The sequence below is a fragment of the Pleurodeles waltl genome, chromosome 12, assembly GCF_031143425.1.
Source record: "Pleurodeles waltl isolate 20211129_DDA chromosome 12, aPleWal1.hap1.20221129, whole genome shotgun sequence".
NCBI classification, from domain to species: domain Eukaryota; kingdom Metazoa; phylum Chordata; class Amphibia; order Caudata; family Salamandridae; genus Pleurodeles; species Pleurodeles waltl.
The window spans coordinates 512,174,883-512,200,571 of NC_090451.1; the positions used below are offsets into that span (position 1 = coordinate 512,174,883).

The window sequence follows — 25,689 nt, forward strand, 5'->3', positions numbered from 1 at the left end:
AGCCACCTTCAGCGACAGCTGCAGCAAGTAATTCCACTGGGTTTGTTGTGCCAGCTGTTGCAGTTTTATTTTCACAGAAAACCCTTAGCCATCAATGCAGGTCTCTAATCTGAACATCATAATCAGTATTTAGGAGCTCAAGAATGGTAGGTCTAGGGTATCAAAGGAGCTAAATTCAGTGTCACAGAGAAAGAAAAATGATGAAACTTAAAAGGGAAATGAAGTGAGCGGGACAAGTGGAATTAGTGAGTGTGAGAGAAAAAAAGTATTAAGGGATAAGATCAAAGGATGAACTAAGGCAAAATAACAAACGAGGGATGGAAAGGGAGGAGGGATGAAAGAAAAATGACAAAACCAAAGAATGAAGGACAGAATTTAAGGCTTCAAGATAAGAAGTGAAAAGTGTAAAGAAAAAGGGAAGAAGTAAAGAAAGAAAGGTTAAGATAAAAGAGGTATCAAAGAAAAGAAGAAAGTATAAAAAATAGTGAACATAAAAAATAATCAAAGGCAAGAAGAGCTGAAAAGGTGGTAAAAAGAAGGAATAAAGAACAAACATCAGAAAGGAGGGAAAGGAAAAAGATAAAGAAAAAAACAAAAGTAAAGCAATTAATATGAAAGAAACAAGGAAAATATGGAAAAAAACAAAGAAACAGGAAAATGATAGAAGAAAAGTTGGAAGTAACTATGAAAAGAAAGAATGGAAGTTAAAATGAAAGATGACTAAATAGAAGTAGAGAGACAAAGAAAGGGAGAAAAGGGAGAAGAAAGTGAACAAGAAAGGAAATATGGGAAGGTGAAAGGAAAGAAATGGTAAATAAACGCAAGAAGAAGAGGGAAAGATGGAAAGAGGATCACGAAAAGACAGTGATACTGGAAACAGATGAAATTCAAACACAAATAAAGTGAGAAAAAGGAAACAGTGGGAAAAAAGGAGTGGGAGATATTAGAAATAAGAAGAAAGAAAAAGAAAACCACGATGGTAAACAAATCGTTGACAGAATCAATAAATGTAACAAAAAAGCGCATGAAAAAAGATTGTAATCAGAAAGTTGAACTGAAAAGAAAAAGTGAAGAAAAATGGAAGAATGTACAAAAGGCGAAGGAATAAAGAGATGTATTGGAGGAAAGAAGGGGTGGACAAACATTATTTAGGAAAGAAAGCAGAACAAAAAAATAAATCATGATAGACATATAGCTGAAAGAGATGGTTAGAAAGATGAATTATGAAAATAGGGGTGTATAATCAGGGGAGAGAGTGAGGAACACATGTTGCTGGTGGCATTTCCATGGTGTCAGAAGGAACATTCTGCTACTGGAACTGCTACGCTATTGATGTGGAAGCACTTCATCGTCTATACTGGCATGAGTGCCTGTGTTGGATATCAGAAACAAGGAACGTGAGAATAAGCCAATTAAATCATTAATGTTGCAAAAAAACGAATTTCTTTGCATAATAACCAATATATATGTAGAATAACTCTAATTAATCATTCGCCACACATCTATGTTTAACCATTTGTATGCATTTGCCAGGTGTTATATCTTATTAATAAGTGCATACATTACTTTTTGCGCATAGTTACATGATCCATCAGAACTAAAAACCAAGACAAAACTTCATTCATGCATTCCAAAAGCAAACATTTTAAACAAAAGCACATCAATTAAATCATTAATATTACAAAAAAAGAATTTCTTTGCATAGTAACTAATATATATGTAGAATAACTCTAATTAATTATTCGCCACACATCTAAGTTTAACCATTTCTATGTATTTGCCAGGTGTTATAGCTTATTAATAAGTGCATATATTACATTTTGTGCATTGTTACATGATCCATCAGAACTAAAAACCAAGACAAAACTTCATTAATGCATTCCAAAAGCAAACATTTTAAACAAAAGCACATTAAGAAATTAAGAAAGTAATTTCTTGTCTATTCCGGCCACTTCTGCATAAGCAGCTAGTGATGTATATAGCTACTGTGAGTCCATCATCCACCATGAAGTAGCCATAATAGGGACAGTTCGCTGTTGTGCAACAACATTGAAAAGATGTGCCTCTCTCGCATTCTTGCTGGGTGTTTCTTCCGAAGCATCTGGGCATCTTGCTTTCCAGATACGAGTTGACACTTGACGTTGGAATTGCTTTTGCCTTTGGGCAGGAAACTTGTACTGGACACATTGTGTGTGGGATGCTGCCACTTGAGAGTGAATGTATTATCTGGACCTTGTTTCTTGAATGGAGGGGAGCAGGAGAATTGCATGCTGAGGTTCTTTGAATGCACATAGGACAGGTAAGCCTTCAGCAAAGCTTCTGTTTGGCATAGCCCCTTGAGAAGACCTTTCATGTCATCTCTGGAGGGGAGGGCTATGAATCAGCCATAAATATCTTCATCTATCCCTTGACCTCTGACCATTCCGCTCCTATTGTCTCTACTATGACAAAAGTATCGTGCCTTTCTGTTGTGGTGAGTCTTATGGTAATGGAAGGTGGAAGACCACATGGTGAAGGAATGGTCTTCTGCAGTGGTTGGCTCTATGAGAATGGAATTCTCCTGCTTCATGGAAAGGCACAGGTTCACCATCCCCAGAGTACAGAGTTGGGGCTTTGGGCTTGCATCCCCCGTTTGTTACGCTAGAAAATGTAATTTTAAAATGATAGAGTGTCCTTTTCAGATGTAAAATAGTCCCTCATGCATTCCTTTTAGACACAAATGACACATCCAAAGAGCCACTCTAAAGAAGGCGAGGCTAAAATATTCCTAATGTCTCCCCAGAAGGATGGAGGTTTATGAACAAAAAAAGCCAATGGCTGAATGTTGCTGAAGCAGCATCCCCTAGTCTATGGATAGAATACAGATTATTCTCCAAGAGTGATGCAAGCACCATTACAATCAGCCCTAATTATGGGTTTGCAGAATGAGCTAAGCTGTACGTCTGTGACAACTACAATTCTTGTGATATATATTTTGCCACATAATAATGTCCATAAGATGAGAAAAAGATAAGAAGGACTGGAAACTAGAAATATTAATCAAGCCCTTTATGTCAAATTATTAGAGAATCTCTTCTTCATCCCTTCAGTGACTAGAGCGCAGTCGATACTTGGAACATCGTCTAACTTAATTATTGCCCACGTTTTTTGATCTATTAAAAAAATGGTGTTGTCCTGAAAACAGCAAGAGTTACACAAACAAATATTACATTGAAAAAGTATGCTAAGGAAACCCCAGATAGGATAAGGTGAGCAACTACTGTCCCAGGTCAGTGTAAATGAGCGTTGAGGTAGGAAACGAGCAAACCTGCAGAGTGTGAAGTGAGAATCGTGATCAGGGTCACTGAATTATGCGATTCTGTGGCTTCAACATGTTTGGCATAATTATAGATTTACTATATTTGCTACATAATCCACAATGTAATGCATACTTTTCAGATTTCAACAAAAATGTTGTTTCTAAATCATACACATCAAATGTTACTAAAACAAAGCGCATGTGCTGCCAGGCATTGGCAGCCCCGTTGCAAAGGTTAACTGGGCATCTTCCAGTTGCTGATTTCTATATTTAGGTGTCAAATCGACCCTACTGACTTGAAACTTTTGCCCGGACAGTATTAATATGTGCTAAAATGTTAAAATAGCGAAATAATACTGCCACATATTCTGTTGCTTTATGCCATATAATTGACTTTACTTTCTGAATAATTTAAGCAACCTTGTCTTCTATTGCAGCAAAATTCTAGTGCCCTTGATCATGATGTAACTGCATTGTGGTATTGGACATTTTCTTTCTTCTTGTGAAGCCTAACCATTCGTGTTTTTCACAATAGCTCATATGAAACACAAAGCACTGTAAATGTTTTTGGGCTACACTAAGGGGGTTTATACATTAGACAATAGGTGAGCAAAGTAAGGTCCTTTTGGATTAAAAAAAAAAATAAGATCATTAATATATAGGAGGATTATGTACTCTAGTGTCTCTAGTAATAACCTATGTTGGAAGGTGAAGGTCAGAGTTCTTAATGGCATGGTGTTGGAGCATTCATATAGCCGAGTATATTGTGGCATAGATGATCAAATATTGCAACACAAGGAATGCAGCGCAGATAGAAAGAGGAAACAACCAAGAGAAATGAAGATATTTCTCCTTGTTGCGCCTGCCCAGGGCAGGAGTACAGTTTTGATGCATTCACAGGTTTACAGATTCTTGTAAATCTGGAAATGTATCACAATCCATTGGTGTTATGTGGGAACACCCACCTCAAAATGCATGGTACACCACCCTGACACAGTGTAAGGCACCTCAGTGACTAGCGCTGCTTTGCATTACACCATGTCTGCGAGGCCATGAAAAGCCATGCACTGTGGCTTTGCGTGGCCTTGTAGATATGGGTCTGCACCATGTGCCACCGATCCATCACCAAAAAGTGACACACTGGTGGTACATAGGACTTGTAAATGTGCCCCATAATAGTTTTGCAGTTTCACAGTCCAAAAATCTATGACAGATGAGCTGTTCTCAAACCCAGTTCCAAACCAGCAGAACGTCTGGTCTGGAACTGCCTCAGATTTACCTGAACTTTGTTAGTGGGGTGAGTGCTGCTTATTCAAATCAATCCTGTTGTTGGCTAATTTTCTAACATGCTTGTTTATTTGTCAAATACTCTTAACAGGCCAATCGTCATGCTGTGTCAATTCCATCTGAGATCCTGAAAGGCAATGGAATTGGAAATTATGAACAGCGACTGATATGTGTCGACTTCAGTTCCTCCATCTTATTCCAGGTAGTTCCGTCCTTCATGTGGTTTATGAGGGTGGTGGAGTTACGAAGAGTCAGGGGGCGTCATAGCTTGGATAGTCTCTTATATTCTAACTCATGGGAGTGTAGACTATAGGTTGCAGTTGACAACACTTCCCCTTCGTGCAGACCACCCTAGTTTGCTCTGTGGGGGAACAACACCATCTAGTAGAATGGACTAAATGTTGTACAGGAGACAGAAGGATTTGACCCACTGTCAGCTGGCCATGTTGTTTGGACTCACCTCACATTCTATTCTGACGTTGTCAACAAGGGCAACAAAAGAGGTGAGATGTAACCCTTAAAATTGGGGAAGTTGCTTCAAGTATTTATGAATATTTCAAGTTTGAAGGACCCATTGATCCAGGAACGAATTAATTAAAACAGGTGGGTCCCCCCAAATGAATGGAAAATAAACAACTAAAGCCAATCTATATTGAGGTTTTATTTAGAAGTTAACTATAGCAGGTAAGAAAGAGTTGTGTCAAGTGGGTCTGGAATTGCTTTCTCTAGACCTGATTGATTTGCCTCAGGGTAAAGATCATAGTCTTCTGTCTTGATATTCTGATTTTTATCCAGCACAAATTGATTTTGATGTTTACAAGCATAAAGCCCCTTTTTTGTTCTGTTTATAAATGTCCTAGTTATAATGGAAATTTTGTAGGCACTAAAGGTAATGAATCTACCCAGCTGTTGTTTCAAAGCTCCCCTTAGCCGGACAACTCGTCTTCTCGAAAGAACAACATTTTTAGTGGCTGCCTAGAGAAGGGTGGCCACCCAACCATCTAGGAATCTTGTTTGGGATTAGTTATGGTTTCAGCACCTTCGTAGAGACTGGAATCCCAGCCATGTAATTAGAAAATAATATAGGCCCTGTTTCCGACCTCAGCAGTTTGACCGCTGCACTACCAATATGGTGGTTGGGGTCCTCCCCAATGCAATATTACACTACCGCCAGGCTAGAGTTAGTGTCTGTGTCGATGTTACTGCAGCAGCATGCTTCGGCTCAGAAAGTGAGCCTGAAGCATCTGGCACCGCAGTGCAGTGCCAGATGCACTTCAGGTGCACTGTTGCCATGCACAATTTTGTGCATGGCAACAGTGTGCACCAACAGTGCAGGCATAGGGGGCTCAACGTGTGCCCCCAGCCACACTACTCAATGGGCAAAATTGCCCTAGGGCCCTATTAGTGGCCCCTTCCCTGCCTTTCCGTCCAGCTTTTCATGGGAGGTACAGTGGTACCAGGACCAACGTACTCGTAATGAGGGCCATAGTGTTGAAGTTTCAGAAGATCTGGGTGCTGGATAATCCATAAATTGATGTGGTTATGAGCTTTGAAAAATTAGTGACTGTAACTGAATGCGGTTGCCTCTCAAAGGGCTTATTTTATATTAATTTCAAATGTGTATGCTAAAGTTGTGAATAGATACTAACCTGTTTATTTAAGGTGTGCTCAGATAATAAGACTTACTTATTTGTTAAATATGTATTCAACCAGGTGCTCATTGTGAGAAAGCAAATTTCCTTTTTCTTGAACATGATCTCATCACAATAAGAGAATAATTTCCGTAACCCCTTTTAGTCGTAGTAGGTGACTTTAATTTAAAAATGAACCTGAGTGAAATTCTGGGGTTCCCAAACAGGAAACCAAAAGAAATGACCCCCACGCATTGGGAGAAATCTTCCAGTATGCCAGGAGCATTTCTTTTTTGTTTTTAAATAACAAACACTAGCTTTGGGGGTTTGTTTTTGAAAATATTGCAATAAACATGGCGCCGGTTCAGCATTTTGATTGCTTTCAACCGAGCCACTACAGCTTTGTTACAGGAACAGAAATGTCTGCCTGCCTGGCCAGCTAGGTGAACTGAGGACATTTTTTTGTTGCTCTGACAGATCATCAGTCCTGCCACCATACTGTAAATGAAGCACTTTGTCTTGATAAACAATAGATAATAAAAAACATTAGGAACATTATCACCTTATAGCAATGTTTCAAGCCAGGACAACGTTCCTGGAGAGTTACTATTTCTTTCCTCATTTCATGCCATTTGCCAATAAGGCTAGGAGCATAGAGCATTGCTGATTGAAGGACTTCTCCAGGTTCAAATGTCTCTGTTACCATCAGATGACAACCTTCCTGGTAGATGTAGCAACAATGGAGCCGGGGCCTTGCTGCAGGCTCCTTGGCACCCGAGGCAGGTGCAGGTTGGATGGGGCCAGTCTAGGGTGGCAGACCAATTGTGGCTGCATTGTTTGAATTTTCATGGGCTCTCCTGCTAACAGCAATCATTGGTTCCCCTAGGGGGGCTGGCGGAGCAGGGGCAGGGGTGACCAGGGTTAAATATGGGACATTCTCACCACTTTGTTGCCTAGCTGCCCCAGACATCCACCAACATGCTCCTTTTCCTGCCTCTGGCCTAGGAGCTCCTGATGTCAACTACAGCGATTGTCCATACCCTGATAGGGTATTCCATTACACACCACTAGGAATGCTGAGCGGGGACGGTGGCTGCCCAGGGGACCAAGAAATTTCCCGTTTGCCCAGGCCCATCTTCCCTTGGGTGTCAGGGGGGAAAACTGCAATTGGATTGTTCTGGCATGTCTGTTTTTGGTGACCAACTTTCATGCTGGCCTACCTCCTTCCATTTTGAGGGAACAGGTGGGTTTACCTTGTAAAGGATAACTTATGTAGGGACCTGTGGGGGTTTTCTCCCCAGACTCAAGTCAATTAAATTAGGTGATGCCACAGGGGGCCAGAAGAGTGGTTAACCATGACTCCAACAGTTTTTAAGAAAGGTTAGAATATGGTAGGAGCTTTTCATGTATTAGTTGCATCAAACCATCAACCACAATAGTGTACACACTTTAAATCAATATGAGTGGTTTTCCTTGTTATGTTGTGTTTATGATGTATAACAAATATGGCCTGAGAATTGTATATATATTCTGTAATACAAAAATGGCAGAGAGAATTCGGTTATTTTTGGAAGAACAGCATTATGTTTTTTTTATAACCAACTTTATTGTATTTTTTATATGAATATTGCATTCAGTTGACACATAACAATACACTTCATGTGATACACAGGGCACATATGCAAAACAGAGCAGCATGGGACACACATCCAGAGAGGAGACATTTCCAGGCAATGTAAGAAGGTGTAAGGCTTTGTCAACTGGCCAAAACCGCTTTCTCCAAATACGATCATTTTGAGGGGCATCCCAAGCCTCAAACAGGCTTCTTCTGTTGTGAACACTAGTCCACACCACGTCGAAATTGTGATATTTTAGGGGAAGCAGGGTTCTTCAATCAGACTGCAGTGTCTCTTTTTACCACCATTGTAGCTGTTCCTAGGAATGCCCGATCAGACCTCGAACCCCCGACCCTTCCAACACACTGAGTAGTAGGAGTAAGGGTGAAAGTGGCATCTCCCAACCCAGCACTGCTGACAACTCCCCCACCATGGCAGAGCAGTAGCTTTTGATCAACGGACATAGCCACACCATGCGGTGGAAGGCTGCCGGGGCACCTGAGCAGGGAGGACAAGTAGGAGTGGGGAGAAGGCCAGCACAATGGAGTTTTTCAGGGTAAGATAAGCACAATACAAGTAGTAGGTCTGAATGAGGCATAGTCTGGAGGAAATTGCTATAAGTGAAGGCATTATGATAGCATCCTGCCAGTCATTGTCCTCAAGGGGACCCATCCATCCCTCCCATCGGGTCCTAAGATGATCCAGGGGACCAGGTAAGGACAAGAGTATGATAGATCTGGAAAATTCCTCCCCTGCCCAATGCCCCCATAAAAAGTTTGGCCTCCAAGGGATCGAATTCAGAAAGTGAGGCACCACACTTCATGTGGGCACAAAGAGTGTGGCACAGCTGAAAGTATTTATATGATTTGGTTAATCAATCAATCAATCAATCAGTGAATTTATAAAGCGCGCTATGTACCCGACAGGGTTTCGAGGCGCTGGGAGGGGGGGGCGCTGCTAGCGTTCGAAGAGCCATGTCTTGAGGAGTCTCCTGAAGGTGAGGAGGTCCTGGGTCTGGCGTAGTGAGGTGGGGAGATTGTTCCAGGTCTTGGCGGCGAGGAATGTCGGTGTCTAATGTCTGGTCCCAATGTGGTCCCCCACCTTTCCAGCATCTTTCAGAGGCCACAGCCAAAGAACATACTCACAGTTCCCAACAGAAGGATCCTTTCAGGGCAACTAGAGTCAGAAAATGGCACCACAGAAATGTCTACTGGATTAAATTTAATTCAGATGTTATTGTTGCCTACCGATAGACCCGCCAGCCTTAGAGTGGTCTTCTCCCCAACTTTGTGCCTACCTCCTTCACTTTTCTGACCTTGGTTTTGCTGGCTTTACGACTTTGTGTATTTTACCACTGCTAACCAGTGCTAAAGTGCTTGTGCTCTCTCTCCTAAACATGATAATTTTGGATTATCCCCACTTGACATATTTAATTTACTCTTAAGTCTCTAGTTGGCCCCTCTTGCTCCTAAGTGCTGTTTTACAGTTTAATCTTTAAAAATTCATACCTCAGGTTCTACGTATTGGATTTTTGTCATTTTGGTCTTGTTTTATTAATTAAAATCTGCTCTATTATTCTAAATTCTTTTTGTGTGGTGTTTTCATTGTTTTACTGTTTGAAGTGTTGGATACATACTTTACACAGTGCCTCTAAGTTAGGTCTAACCGCTCTGTGCCAAGCTACCAGAAGGTGGCACGGATTAATTTAGGGTTTGTCTGATACTTACCCTGTCTAGGATTGTGGTTTCTGTTTGAATAAGGTTTCCACTCCAGTTAACCACCAGTCAAATTTCTAACATGTACTAAGTTTACAGCCATGAAACGATTCATTGAAGAGTTCCTGACAAAAATGTCAACCTTATCTCCTCTGCGATGCAAAACCCCTGTTTGGTTCTCCCACTTATGTGCTCCATGTGGACGAGCTTACGTTTCATGCGGAACATTCACATTGGTCTGACAAAAAAAACTAATTTATCCAGTCAGGATAGTCCACAAGAATACTAACAGGGCAGTTATTTCCCCTTAGCTGAATGAATATCGTACGTATTTTCAAAAAGAAAGAGTACTGGTCTTCTCTTGCCAATTAGAGTAATTTGGGTAACACATCAACAAAAAATGCAGATGTACAACAATTATATGCTCTGCGTCTTGATCCTCACCCCCATCTCATTTCTCACACATTCTTGTTTAGCCTCATTTGAACATGGAAGAAAAATAATGCAGTGGCATTAACTATGTCTCCTCTGGATGAGGAGAAGAAACACGTATTTTAGAAATAGACATACCAATGCTCCAGCTCTGGTGAGTGAAAGTCACCGTACCAGCAAGATCACCCTGCCAATATGATATGTAAACATAACCTCCCACCAGTACACTTCTCATGACTTCATATATGACAATGCAGGTGTTATTACAATTTTCATCATCAATGATATCATCATGTGACATTGCATGGCATCACCAAAGGCATATTTGATGACATTATTGGACTTTGTCATGCCTGTTCACTGACATTGGAAATGCATCTCTGTTTCTATATATAATATCTGCTAGCAACACCAACTTGTTGATAGTGCCACTGAACTTAATACCAGTAAGGCTATCTCTTATATGTATGAGGAACAAATGTCTTTTGTTTCTATTCTCTGCATCACCATCTACTTGTGCTAGTGATATTGTCACCTTATAACTGCATTTTAATATTGTGAAGACTATTCTGTTATTTAATAGTGGAACTACTTCAACCTTTCTGTAAGGACATGCAGTTGCTAAGAATGTCACTGCACACTAACAGCTTGTTATAATTACTCTGTTCTTAATGAATGCCAAGAATTCCCAGATAAAATATCCTCTCCCATTTCAAGCTTCTCCTGGTCACTCAGTAATCAGAAATCAACTGAAGTTTGATAGATGAGAGGGAATGAGAGAGGAGAGATACAAAAATAGGTGATATGAGGCTGGCAGCTATCTTTTATCATATTGTTTCGCTTGTGGTTCTTAGACAAAAGCTTAGATGGAAATTAATAAAATATTATGAACATTCAATTTAGTAATTTCCTTTATTACTAGGACTATGTCATGTATATCTGCCCCTGTCTCTGGTTAATCCCAGCCTCACTGAAGCCATTGATTGTCTGCTGTTATTGTAAGGACCCTTTGGTGTCTGGGTTGGGCACCCCTATTTCAGCTTACTTACACGGTTTGTGCATTTTCCAGTCATACACATTTTATTCACGCTTTTTAAATATTTTTAGCGCGTCTGCTTTCAGCAATTTTTTAATGTATTTTATGAGATGCCTCCTCTAAGAAGTCAGAGTTCATGCTGCACATTTTTTCAGTCCTTGTAATCTGTTCCTTTGTCCAAGGCTGTCATGTACACTGCATGACATGATAAGTTGTAGTGCCAGCCCAGGGGCCAGTTTCTATCCTTGAGACACAGCATTACATCAGGCCTGTTCTCTGAACATTGTATGGGTCGCTATATAAACAACACATGGGCCCAAGGGGGGTAGAGGGCAATCCGGTCATGACCATCCTGGTAGGAGTAACACATGACAGGCTGTTTTGCTAATCCTGCCACTGACTGTTCAGCTTCCTGAGAGGATTCCTATCCAGACAACAGGCAGACTGCTGCTGTTCTATTCAGGTATGGGATTGGGGTTGATCCCTTAAGTCGGGTCAGGCAGACGGTTATAGCCATTATGCTCTCAGAGCTAGACATAGGGTTTTGGTAGGAATGTCTAGAATCTCTAGACTCTATAGAATCATATTTAACGGTTGGGTTGTTTATCTTTTTCACTTTGGTTGTAATGATGACTACTGTGTTATGTTTCATCTGCCTTATTATTGCAGCACATGTCTTTTACACTAGGACGCATTTGCTTCAATAAATGAATTGAAATCCAGTCTGCATCTTGTGTCCTACCTTGGCATGCATGAGTAACTGAGTGAAATGGGTATGGTCTGTTTCCATGACTTCCCTGAGGAACCAGAATGTCAGGTTCAGGTTGCCACAAATCAGCTTTCACCCCTACAGGTTTGGTGGTAAAAGTAAGGCACTGGGAGCTAGCCAGGAGTTAGGCCGACAGCTGCCAAGCAGTGTCGGGTGGACTTAGTCTCCCACACTCTATAGTGCTACTGTCCTAAACATGCAGTCCTATTACCAAAATGGGAACTGCATAACACTATAACTGCTTTCAACCAATAAAGAGCATAAAATAATACATTGACTAAGGTAAATTTCGTCTTGTCCAAAACTTTAACAGTAATCCTAAAAACTGATTTCTCTAATAACCCATCTTGGCACTCAATATGATATATTCTGTAAATATACACAATACCATTTAAAGTTAATAAGTTTGAATCCAAAGAGAGAAAGGTTTGCAGCTAGTTACTCCACACCCACTGGCAGCAAAATACAACCCAAGCCATTAAATGGAAAGTTCTACGCAAGAATAGCTTCAAAGAAGAGAAAATCTAAAATATCCAGGTTTCAAATGGTACTCCAATACTCTGTGATCACAGGCTCACCCATCCTGAGGGAGGTCTAGCAATCCATTTGGAAAGCAACTGCGGCAAATACTTGAGGTGTTGCGGATTTTGCACACAGAGCGCAATGGAAGATTCTGCTTCCTGGTTCTCATTCACTATATCGAGTAGAGTTTCAGTTGATGACAGTAAGGCTTTGATAATAACATCTATTTCCTGGGACTCAACATGATCAAAGTGATCATGGCAAGCACAAAAAAATATTTTTTTCTTGGTAATACAAAAACAGTTTGTCATTGGTTTATTTCTACTAAAAACCAAACTCATCCATGTCTTTCTATTAAACCCAATGACATGATGTTGAAAAAGCAAATTATCATGATACTACTGCATTTAATGTGCGTGAATATCTATTTCTCTTAACTGAAAATGAACCACCCCATCTTTTTTATGTTATTTTGACAAGGACATCCAGTTAATAACAGTAGCACTGAAGCCTTTAATCTTCATGAAATATATAGGACATCTCTACAGTGTAATTGCAGGCTGTCTTCTTCACTGGATACTCTCTGTAAGGACATCTCATTGTTGACAGTCATATAGTAGACTTTAGCACTTCTATGAAGATAATGGTCCTGTGAAATTGCAACCTTTCCTTTTACTATAATCTTTGTGAGGACATAGGTGCCTGTCTGTGGTTGTAGTCATATGATGTCTTCAGTGATGTAATTTGTATAAAAAATTTAATAGCATATGTGAACAAGAATGTAAAATTCTATTAAATACTCTGGGTGAGGGTTATGCAGTCTCCTCTTTGCTTTTATTTCTCACCAGTCACATAAACAAACAACATCGCATAATGTATTCACGAAAAACTACAATACCCATGAATACAAAAAATGACAACATCTGTCTAAGAAATATTAACCAGACAGCATACAGGTGATAATATAAAGCATATTGTTCAGTAAAAATCTCCCTCTTCTTGCTGCAAGGATCCAGTCATTCTGGAGTTACATCCTTAAAAATGATTCTTGCTTTTGTTCTGAAACTGATGAAAAAACAAAAATGAGGTAATTGTTCTCATGTACATATATTACAGTAGAAGGGAGAATGAATGGTAAAAAATGTGAATGTATTTGTTTTATACAACTTAGCATTGTGAAATAGGGTGGGATAATTGGTGTTTGGACAAAATATCAGGAAAAATATTTTTGGTAAGTAATAATGTGTTTAAGAATATTGCTGTTCTTAATATTGTTTTCAGTAAATTAGTGGTAAAAACATTGGGCCTGATTCAGACCTTGGCGGACGGCGCGGTCAAAAGACCGCGGCGGCCATTCAGACATTTCCGCTGGGCCGGCGGGCGCTCTCCAAAAGAGCGCCCGCCGGCCCAGCAGAAATGCCCCTGCAACGAGGACGCCGGCTCAGAATTGAGCCGGCGTAGTTGCAGGGGTGCGACGGGTGCAGTTGCACCCGTTGCGTATTTCAGTGTCTGCAAAGCAGACACTGAAATACTTTGCGGGCCCTCTTACGGGGGCCCCTGCAGTGCCCATGCCATTGGCATGGGCACTGCAGGGGCCCCCAGGGGCCCCGCGGCACCCCCTACCGCCATCCTGTTCATGGCGGGTTTCCCGCCATGAACAGGATGGCGGTAGGGGGTGTCTGAATCCCCATGGCGGCGGAGCGCGCTCCGCCGCCATGGAGGATTCATTGGGGCAGCGGTAAACCGGCGGGAGACCGCCGGTTTACCCTTTCTGACCGCGGCTGAACCGCCGCGGTCAGAATGCCCTCGGGAGCACCGCCAGCCTGTTGGCGGTGCTCCCGTGGTCGGTGACCCTGGCGGTCACCGGCCGCCAGGGTCAGAATGACCCCCATTGTTTTTTAAATTATTTTAAAGTGTTTTAGTTAATATGTTAATTTTATGTGTTAGCTTTGTTGGTATAATTCCTATGAATATTAATAATGGTATTAGTGATTTCTAGTGGTGTAGTGGGTTGTTGGGTTTGTAGGGGGTTAGGGTGGGAAGTTATGAAAATTAAAAATATTTGTAATTGTTTTTATTTTTTTATGTGGTAATTATTTTTTAATTGACTAATAATCATGGAATCAGTTAATCATATAATCTTTATTCAGTTTTAACAAATAAAACCATAAAAGACAACAGTATAAAAACTGATTATTAATAATGTAGATTAGATTATGTTTAATCAACTAATAATTCTATAATCAGTTAATCATATAATCTTTATTTGGTTTTAAGAAAGAAAACCGTAAAAGGCAACAGTATCAAAACTGATTATTAACTATGTAATTATTTTGAGTGTTATATTTTGAGTTTAAAATTGAAAGTTATCATGTTTTATTTATTTTATTATGAATAATAGTAAATTATATTTTGGTAGCAGGTTGTTCGGTTTATAGGGGTAGCGTGTAGGAAGTTACTTAAATTATTTTAAAAAGTACACAATATTGTGAATTAGTTTCTTAACCCACGAGATAATGAGGTACTGTATGTCATTGGACTGCTTGCATAAAATATCATGGCTCACCAAGATCAAGGAGAATCTGCAATTTATTGGTGACAGTGACACGCATCTCTGGGAGTTTCTGGATGATATAGCAAGGTCCCCCAAGAATACATTGAAGCAAATCGTTGAGGAACAAAGTGGGCAAGCCTATAAGGGAGGATGAGATCTGCCCAATTGTAGCACTCTACATATTTTATAATCCCCACCATGGCCTTCAAGGTTATCTGGGTTGGGCTAACAACTCTTACCGTATATTTTTACTAACACGTTTTCGTTTCTCTATCTTTCACCTTTTGGTGGCATTTCCAAAAGGTTCGAAGTGGGCTCATAATGACATCAAATGCCCTTGTGACAATGTTTCTAAGCAGTCATCTTTACCTGCTACTATTTTTTGCAAGTTCTACTGGAAGGCAGGAAAAAGTATTTTTTAAATGAAGGCCTGTCTCCTTAAATAAAAGCCTCTAATTTTCTGGTGGAAATGAATGATATGTAGACCTGCTATATTTTAGTGTCTTACCCAGCCTATGCAGTCAAAATATCCATAGCACTTAGGATAACCTTACAATTTGGGGGTTAGATAAGAATATAACATTTATTTCTGGTTCACCTCCTCTTAATTTGTGGTTTTAACCTTGCATCTGATTTTATCTTATTCTATTAGTGTTTCGTTTTTAACTTATGTCATAAAGAGTTTCTGTTTGCTTGTTATAAGAGATCTATTATGTGCTTTTATGGCTACATTGACATGTGCTGAATAAGAATATTTTGAGCTTGACCTAGTTTTTAATTATTAATTATTTAATTGATAATTATGGAATAGCTTAATACTGCTTTATTAAAGTGTTGTTTTACTAGCAGATTCCTGGGTTTGTAGGGGTATAGTGGGAAATTTGTTAAATTAAATTAAATATGCTTTAATTTCCTGCTGTTTTTTTTAAACTTAAGGATTATTTGATTAGTAATTATGTCTATTACTTAATTTAATAATTATTGTATAATTATTGTAACATTTTATTTATTTTAACATGCAATTTAGTTTTATGTTTATCAAACGTCTAGTGTTTTAATACTTTATTTAATGCTGTGTTATTGTTTAGGTGAGTGGATTGCGAAGAAAATAGTTGATATTTTATGTCATTTATTATTTGGTAATTAATTATGTATAATGTTTTTATAGGTTTATTTTTAAAAACGAAAACATTTATATACTAGTGTTTGTGAAATGTTTCTGAGATGCTATTTGCTACTTAAACATGGTTTGTTTTTTATGCTTTAATTGATCCAAAATAAATAATAATTTTAAAATTGTGTTTTTGTAGTTAATGAAGTTGCTGTTTAATGCAATTTATTTTCTCTTTCATTTTTTTAACTTATATGTTAATACTTTTTGAATAAATGTATATCTTTATTTCTGAATACTGTAAAGCAATAATATTTTGCAATAAATGCTCAAAAAATTTAATAAATTACTAGGATCTGCATTAATTTATGTAATCCTTTTTACATCAAATAATTTCCCTACTGTTGCTTACACTGCTATGGGAATAGTAAATCTACCCCCCCTGAAGTCTAACACTTTCCCTACTGTTGCTGAGACAGGAGTGAGAATAGTAAATTTAGCCCCTCTGAAGTCCAACACTTTCCCCGGCGTTGCCTAAGCTGGTGAAGAAATAGTAAATCTAAGTCCCCCGAAGTCCAGTTCTTTCCCTACTGCGCTTAAATCCTGCCTTTCAGGTGTTAGATTTTGACAGAAAAAGCCAGTGGAAATATCGAAGCTTGGTTTGTATTTTTGCACGCTATGCTGTTAATTAGTGCTGTGCTGTGTGAATTTTGTATAGGAAATGTCTGTGTGTGACTGTTTAAATGTCGGTATTCTCAGACTATTCTATATGAATGGTACCGCTTAGCTATGGGGAACAAAGGGTTATTCATATGAGATACGCTGGGTTCAATTGCTCCCTGGTACTCAGGTTGAGAAAGAACTTCCCTCACGGCTGCTTTAGCTTCATATTTAATAGGATATTGAGGTTGTATTTGTGGAGTGGACCGTATTGCTATGACATGGTAAGGAGGAATCCCATCCCACATGGTTGCTGTACAGCGCTGGTGCCTGTGCCAAAACCCAATCTGCGGCATAGGCTTCTTTTCATGGATCTGGAGCAAGGACTGAGAAAGAAGTCAAAATTACATCTTCCCCTTGTGGGAGTGTACAGACAAATTCAAGTGGCCAATCTTTTTCTGCCAATAGTATGTGATAAAGTAGGGCCTCATTACGAGTTTTGTGGTCGGACCACCAGACCGCCATACTGGAGGCTGCTAAAAGATCACCATGTTGGCAGTCACATAGACTGCCCTATTACCAGACACACAGCCAGTCCCACTAAAAGCCAGCCAAAAAACCGACACCGCCAGGACTCGTGAGGACAGGAAATAGGCAGTCTGACCACCAGCACCACCAGCCCGTCCACCAACCACCGAACCTCTGCGGTTTAGCCATGGCGGTCTACCAATGGCAGACCGAACCACGGAGGTTCACAGTCACCACAGTTTTACACAACACCACATTGGATGGATTTGAAAACAACACAGTTGACACACATTCATACACCCAACACACCTGCAAAGCACACCATAAAACATACCGCTTCACACACCACAATCCTTTTAATTTTTTCTCAAAGACCCGGCAGGACAGCGCAAAATTTTCAAAACTCCAAATCCACTAGAATATGCCCTCCTCCAATTTACACCAACCACCCATGCCACACCCTCATTACACCACATCACAACCATCTGCACCTCCCTACTCCATTTACTCCCTGTCACCTGTTCATTTTCCCAGCACCCAACCATCTATATTTAAGACCACCATGTCACAGAAGAAAAATCCTCGTTTCACTGAAGATGAGTCAAGAGTCATGGTGGATGAAATCATTGGAGTAGAGCCACATTTATTTAGAGCCCAAGTCCAGCAAATTAATATCGCACAGAAAATCGAAATGTGGCAAAGGATCGTCAACAGAGTAAATGTTGTAAGCACCACCCCGCGTACAAGGGACAACATCAGGAAGTGGTGGAACAACCTCAGGGGGAAGGTACTTTCCATGGAATCCAGGCACCAGCTGCAGCTCCAGAAGACTGGCGGTGGTTCCCCACCTCCTCCCTTACAACTCACATCATGGGAGGAGAAGGTCTTGGCCATCCTGCATCCTGAGGGCTTGACAGAAATACCTGGGGGAGTGGAGTCAGATAAGTCACAACGACAACATATTGCAGCTAAATGTATTGACATGCATGCTTACTGCTCACCTTTGGACACCTTCACTGGCATCCAATCACCAGCCCAGTCTCCACCTGTCCAAAGACCACTGTCTGCCTTCTCACATGTGAACTACACTTATCTGGGGGGACCTTATCTGTGTATACTGGGTGTAGGACAGGGCCTGACAGCACTAGAATTCCCAGCAGGCACTGTCCTACAATTTGCAAAATCAGAAATTTGTATCACATACAAAATGACTATGTACTGCAAAGCCCCAAACAAGTGTATTCACCTAGAAAGGAGCTCTATTGCACAGTGTGTGTGTGTAACACAAGCACTGACAGAACTACCAAGGCCAGGGGGCACTAGTAGTGTGACCTTAGTCAGCCAACAGAGTGTCCTCTATTACAATTAGCCTACTACCTCTACCCAGCCATTGCACTGTACTCATCTAGAAAGGATCACAACTTTATTGTGTGTGGGTGTAGGACAGGCACTTACAGGAATGCAAAGGCCATGATGACCTGGTAGTGTAACCCTAATCAGCCAACAGAGTGTTCTCTGCCACAATGAGCCTTCCATCTCTACTCCAACATTGAACTTTACTCACCTAGAACAGATCACGCCTGCATGGTGTGTGTGATACATGGAGTCAAATGGCTACATTACACAGGCGGATCCCTAACTACCACTCCAAGTACTGTCCAGTGAACACCTGCCAAAATAAAATTTTCTGGAAATTCACACATGAAGTGCACTCACCTGGGGGGTGACACATAGCAAGTGCATGAGGAACAGGGAGTCACATGATTGCTGATTCAGGAGGCTAGGTCTACCCAATTCAAAGCACCAGCCCACTTTGCATATGCTCAAATATCCTTGTAGGTTAACGTGAAATGGAAGTTTACTCACGTCAGAGGATGACCCATGTATACTCTGTGTAGTACTTAGAGAAACATCACTGTAAAGCCCAGGAGGGCAAGTCCATGTAACTCCTATCACCAGGCTAGGGGTCATGTGACATGGTGCGTCTGTCTGTGAACTCACTAATGAAGTTTACCCACCTGGAAGGGACCACAATACAGGTCATGGTACACCTTGTGATGTGGGTACACAACCATAACCATCTTGAACTGCTAAGCCAAGAAGAAATGTTGTAGACAGGAAGGACAGCTCAAAATGTGGACTATAGTAATTTTATAGTCCACATTTTGAGCTGTCCTTCCTGTCTACAACATTTATGACAGATCAAAGGACCTAAGATGCATCATCTGAATTGTATTGGCAGCAGACATATCCGTAATGCACTGACAACATGATGACAACTATCACATATGCTTCAAGGTATTGGGTATGCCTGCATAACAGTCAACTAGGTCTTAAGATGACCCAAACTATATCCTGCCCAGCCATTGTTTTGCCTGCACTGCTGGCAAGATATGAGTTTATGACCATCCCTCCCAGTGCTAAGGTACTCAGACATTCTGAAGCCAATTGACTGAAATGGAATAGGTATGTTACTCTAATCTCAGATATTTACAAAGGATAGCATGCGAACCTGTCGCACACGGGAAAGCTGCTACCTGCAATGTGTACATGGCCCTAGCCAAATGTCACTTTCACCTATTGGAGGTAGGTGTCACAATACAACCTGTAACTTTGTATCTCTCACATCAAAAGGTTGAGCAGCCACTACTGCAACTACTGACACCACTGAAGAGACTGCCACAACCCCCATGGATGAAGCCCTCAGTGAGGACACCATTCCTGGACGTGTGGATGTTGAAGACGGTTCTGGCCCATCCTTGCAAACTGGTCAGATGACACAAGTGAGCCTCACCCTGACCACATCGACTCCTCCCAGCTGCGTGGCCTCAAAATCTCAGGCAGCCAGTTGCCCCCAAACCTGTATCCAGAGGACAGTCACTAACAACTTATGCCCTCCCCCGTCCAGGTTCCTAAGTCACAGCAAGGCAACTTTGACAATGAAGGACCTGTAGCCAGATAAAGGGGGCAGGCTGTGCTGTGGGTGCAGGCATGTGGGGGCAGGGTGCGTGGGAGGGATGGTGTGGTCCAGCAGCAAGAAGCTGCTGGTGATGCTCCTGGCCAGGACAGCATCGGCCTAGTCCTGGGAGCCTATCAACAATCCCAAGGCGTGATGGGTCAGGTACTCACCAAACTCAGGGAGATGAAGCAGCTGCAGAGTGACTTCCATTAAGAAGCCATGGAATAGTGGGAGAACTCCAACACCATCCTGGCCTCCCTAACAGGGGTGATCAAGAAGATCAGCAGTACCCTGATCAGAGACATGGAACAACAACATACTCTTTCCTGTGGCCCAGCAACACCAGTCCCTTCAACATCTGTGGCAGCCACTCGAAGGGAGATCCTGTCAGGGGAAGCATCCACCTCAGACACTCCTGCCTCTGTAGCTACTGAAAGCCTCCTGCAAGTGGGAACATCCACCCAAGACTCCAGGAGGTGGGGATGGCAAGACACTAGCCACTACCAGAAAGTTACCTCTCCCTGAAGGAACTCCTTTGTGTGCCACAGATTCACTCTGTTGACTGGCCTTTTACCACTTTCCACTTGCCATGGTAGTAGGATACTGAACTTTGAACTTCAAATGTTGTGGCATCTACTCTGTTGATTACATCCACCATGACTGATCGCTTGAGCTTACCTTATTTTTTCTGAGTTTCACAATTATTCCATGTACATATGTTAATAAACACACCTATCATTAAAACATTGCCTACTACTGCTATTTTGTAAGGATTTTGAAATGTCCAATGTTAAACCCATGTAATGCACACGAGGAAGACATACAATGGTAATGGAAGGGAGAGGTCTCAGGTAGTGTCATGCTGAGGATGACTAGCAACACAATGTCACAAGGCTCTGGTCACGCCAAACATTTTATTGCACTGTACTGCACACAGGCTGTTAAAAGGTCTTAACTGCCATAGCCAAGAACGTCTGACCCAAATTGAGTCAGGCCAGATATTACAAAGGGACCGTCCCCCAGACCACAAAAGAATGTGTGTTGTCATCCCTTGTCCCATACAATAGGCAAACAGATGAGTGGATGTTGTCACCAGCCTGAGCATTGTCACATACCAAACCAGATCTCCCAAATCTACTTATACCAGGGCACATCCAGGGGTCAGTACATCATTTCCTGATCCTAGGTCCATCCTGTTATAATGACTAAGCATCTGGTGGTATGATGCTAACCTGTGTCAGTGTTGTGGCACAGGCACTCTGGCCTGCTATGTGGAAACACATTGACAGACACAAAAAGATCATACAGGATCACTGTACATACAATGTGAAGGGAGAATGTATGGATTGCACCGGATGATATGTAGCAAGGCCACATGATCACACATATGAAACAATTGGCCCATTTTTTAAAAACTTTGTTTATTGGTATTTTTCAAAAACGTTACATCTCTTGTTCAGAATTAATACAATATGTTATTTGTTTCATGCATAAAGTCACACATTACATCAAATGTATACATTTAGCATGTATGCACTCATGTATCCTTGCAGTGGCTGTATCATATCTGAGATCAATTATTTAGTATTATCTTGGTGTTACCAATCAATATTTAAACATAACTGAAAACGTTGAATGTAGCGCTTGAGGGACATGTCTATGCAGTATTATGAAGGGGTGTTCATGATGTGATGGGGCGTCCAGATGGTGAAGCCATTGTCTTTTACCCTCGCCATTTCCAGTATTGGAGGGGGTTCTCTCTGAGTTGGTGCGAGACGTGTCTAGGGCCTACGTGTTTGGTCAGTGCATTTGCAGTGGCGTCTCATTGATAGTTTTCACCCATCCACCTCTGTGGGTGGACGCGTAAGTTAGTCCCTGCAGTATGTTGTTAGATTTGTCCCTCCCCCAGTATTCCATCTACTCAGAGGTGTGGCCTGCTTCTGACCAGGTTACACGCTCTCTGTCCCCTGTCTCCCTGCCATCTTCCCGCTCCCGCATCTCCTACATCTCCAGTACCTCAGACCACATAGGAGCAATGGGGTGTACACACACCCCTCGTGACTCCTCCCTCTTCAACACGCGCAACTCAGCATGTGCCCACTTCGTTACATCTTGTTTCCAGTCCACCAGGGTCGGGCCTATAGGGGATTTCCAGGCCATAGCTATCCTGTGTTTGGCCAGTACCAGGGCTGAGTCGAAGAACCTATTGCCAGCCTTCCAGGAGGCGGGCCTGGGGCACAATCCTAGCAGGCAGAGGGATGGGTCCAGCGTCAGGGGCCGGTTCAAGACTTCTTTCAAGGTTCCCAGGGCCCTACACCAGTACTGCTGTACTCTGGGGCACTCTCAAGTCATGTGATCAAAATCTGGGTCCAAAGCATTGCACCTGGGGCACCCTCTGGGCACTCCACCATATATTGTTCTAAGTCTGTGTGGGGTTAAGTATGTTCTATGGACATAATTATACTGGGTGTATTTAAATTGTGCATTACGGTATGCCCTATGAGGCTGGGCCAGCACCCTCTGCCACTCTGCGTTTACCACCTCCCGTCCCAGTGTCACTTCCCATTTTTGTTCTGAGCGTCTGCAAGGATTTCTGAGTCAACTCGTTATGGGCTGTGTAGAGCCAAGTGACTAAATGGGTACCTTCTCCCATTGTCAGTAAGAGCTGAAGTACTTTGTGTACCTCAGGTTCTGCGTTCACTGTGTTCAATAGGCCCCTTATAGCATACATCAGCACTCGGTAGGTGAGGAACTTTCCCCCTGGTACTCCATTCTATCCAACGAGGTCTTTGAATGGTATTAGTACACCATTCCGGAAGCAGTCCCCCAGCATCACCACTCACGCTTCCATCCAGGTCCGCATTTGACTCGTCATGAAGGTGCGAACCGGTATCTCACATGGCACGTCATCAACAGTAGCTCGGAAGCTTAGGGGACAGCCACGCATGTGTGCCTCAGGCTCCGTCGCCAGCAGGACAGGGCCGCCGATAGGAGTACACTCTGGGCCGGGAGTGAGGCCTTGGGGCTGAGCATCTTAGCCAGCAACAGATCCTTGCTGACGCCCCCCTGGGATATAGCCAAGTCTAGTTGGTTCCCACCTGTGAACCATTTGCCAATCCATAGAAGGTGACTCGCCAGGTAGTACAAGTAAAAGGCTGGTACCCCCAGGCTGCCTCCATTGGTGGGTCAACGGAGAGTAGAGAGGGATGTTCGTTGTCGGCCACCATCCCAGAGGACTTCCCTATGTAGAGTATGTAAATCTTTAAATTAACATGTTGGTTCGTTCACTGGGAGGTTAATAAAGAAGTATAGTAGATGGGGCAGCATAATCATTTTGGACAAAGACACCCTTGCCATCATGGAAAGCCCAAGGGAGCACCAGGATGTCACGCATGATCGTAGGGACTTGAGTGTTTTACCTAGGCTTCCGTCTCAAAGATCTGGAATATTTGTCGTGGAATATTTGTATTCCCAGGTATTTAATGTACGGGGGACCAGGGGATATCAGGAGGACAGGTGAGGGGGCGTTCCGTGTTCGCAACCAGTGGGAACACATGTTTTTTTCCTGTTCACTTTAAGGCCTGAAGAGCCCCCAAACTCCTCAAGTAAGTTTAGTGCCCAAGGGATCCCGGGTGTTCCATCTCGCACATAAATTAAGAGGTCATCTGCATATGCGAGACGATATGATTAGTAGTGCCCCACTGCACTCCTCTCATGTCCCTGTATGCTGAGCTGAGCCGCAAGGGGCTCTATAGCTATGGCAAACAATAAGCGGGAGAGGGGGAAGCCCTGTCTAGTGCCCTGGAATATTTGATAGGCTTCCAATATTATCCTGCCTGTCCTCACTCCCACCATTGGAAGACAGTATAATAGTTCCACCCATCGTTCACTCAGTCCCATTCTGATCATCACTGCTTGCAGGTAATCCCATCTCAGCGAGTCGAATGCTTTCTCCAAGTCAATGGATAGGAGCTTTGCTGTGGGGTGTTGTATGTCGTGGGGGATTTGCAAGAGTAAATATAAACATCTAAGGTTCAGAGATGTATTGCGTGCAGGTATAAATCCATTTTGGTCCTCGTGCATGAGGTGGGGGACATGTGAAAGTAGTCGAAGTAGTCGATTAGCCATGGCTTTGCTTAGTATCTTGAATTCGCAGTTCAGCATAGCTAATGGTCGGAAATCAGCTTCTGAGGCCTCGTTTGATTTAGTTTTGGGCAGGGGGACCACTAGTGCTTCCCTCATTGTCTCTGGGAGTATGCCGTTGTCGTATGCTTCAGTGTACAGCTCAACCAATTGGGGTGCCAGGATGTCTGCATATGTTTTATAAAACTCCATGGGGAGTCTGTCCGTGCCCGGTGTTTTGCCCGCTGCCAGCTTTTTAATAGCGGCCATTACCTCCTCCAATGTTATTGGCTTGCCCAGGGGGTCCCTGTCTGCATGTGCAAGTGTTCGTAGTGGTAGTGTATGCAACTGGTGTCCTAGTGTCCTCGGGCTGTCTATAAAGGGACATATAATATGTTTTGAATGCATTATTTATACCTGTCGGGGAGTACACGTGTTCCCCGTCTGCCCCATGGATGCTCTTGATCGGGGTGCACTCTTTCCCGGTGCACACCAACCATGCTAACACTCTGCCGGATTTGCCCTCTTCCTCCTGTACTGATGCCAAGTATTTCTGGCAATTATGGCAGCTCAACCTTTCCTGGGTCTGATTATATGCCTCTTGTGTTTTAAGGAGTCGTTGTGCCACCTGGCTTGTGCCTTGTTCCTTATCTCTATTGTGTATCTCCTTCTCTAGGTGGATTAGATCTTGCTTGAAGGTCCGTTATATCCCCACCGTCTGTCCCATACAATGTCCTCATGTCGCTACCTTTAAGGTCTCCCACTCTGTGTTTCGGGCTATAGTGGACCCCTTGTTAATGTTACTGTGTTCTATTAAATGGGTCCTGTCAGGGAGACCAGATCCTCGGGGCTTGCGCATGTTCCCAACATGTCCACCTCTTGGCAGCTCCAAACTCCACTAGTTATTATAGCACAGAGTTAAAGAATGGCCAAGTGGGGGAATGGGTTTTGGGTAGGGAACAGCGGGGAAGGAGACCTGTGGAAGCAAGAGTTAAACAACACAATTGCAAGATTAATCACAATGACTTTCAATAAGCTTTGTTTCAAATAAAACTTATACTGAAAACATGAATGGCCTAAAGCTTCACTATAACTAGGCCTCAGGAATCCAGGTACCTGGAAATCAAGAAAGGTTATGCAAAGTTTCATAGGAACATTCCAGAATTAACATATCATATTTTGAACAATGAACGCTCTCCAAATAGTTCTTAGAATAATCACGGCATTACAACAAAAATCAAAGAGCACCTGGTTTTCTCTGCATGAATGAACTGTACTAGAATCATGAATAACACTGCTACGTCACACTCTGATTAAGAGTTCCAAGACTCAAATGTTCAGGAATTATTATGCACCTTAATCAAACTGCACATCAAGATTTCAATGTCTAGAAATGATCGCGCACTCTGCCGATCTGTATTTCAAAAGTTAAAACGACAGGAATGAATC

The 25,689-nt window shown here is 42.1% G+C and overlaps 1 protein-coding gene across 2 annotated transcripts in view; it reads left to right on the forward strand.

The window, feature by feature from the left end:
* ADGRG5 (adhesion G protein-coupled receptor G5) overlaps positions 1 to 25,689 on the forward strand; it is a 542,058-nt gene that overhangs the window by 368,263 nt on the left and 148,106 nt on the right. For both annotated transcript variants that reach the window (XM_069217338.1, XM_069217337.1), the window contains exon 5: positions 4,677 to 4,787. In XM_069217338.1, coding sequence (XP_069073439.1) covers positions 4,677 to 4,787 — 111 coding nt within the window. The remainder of the gene's footprint in view (positions 1 to 4,676; positions 4,788 to 25,689) is intronic.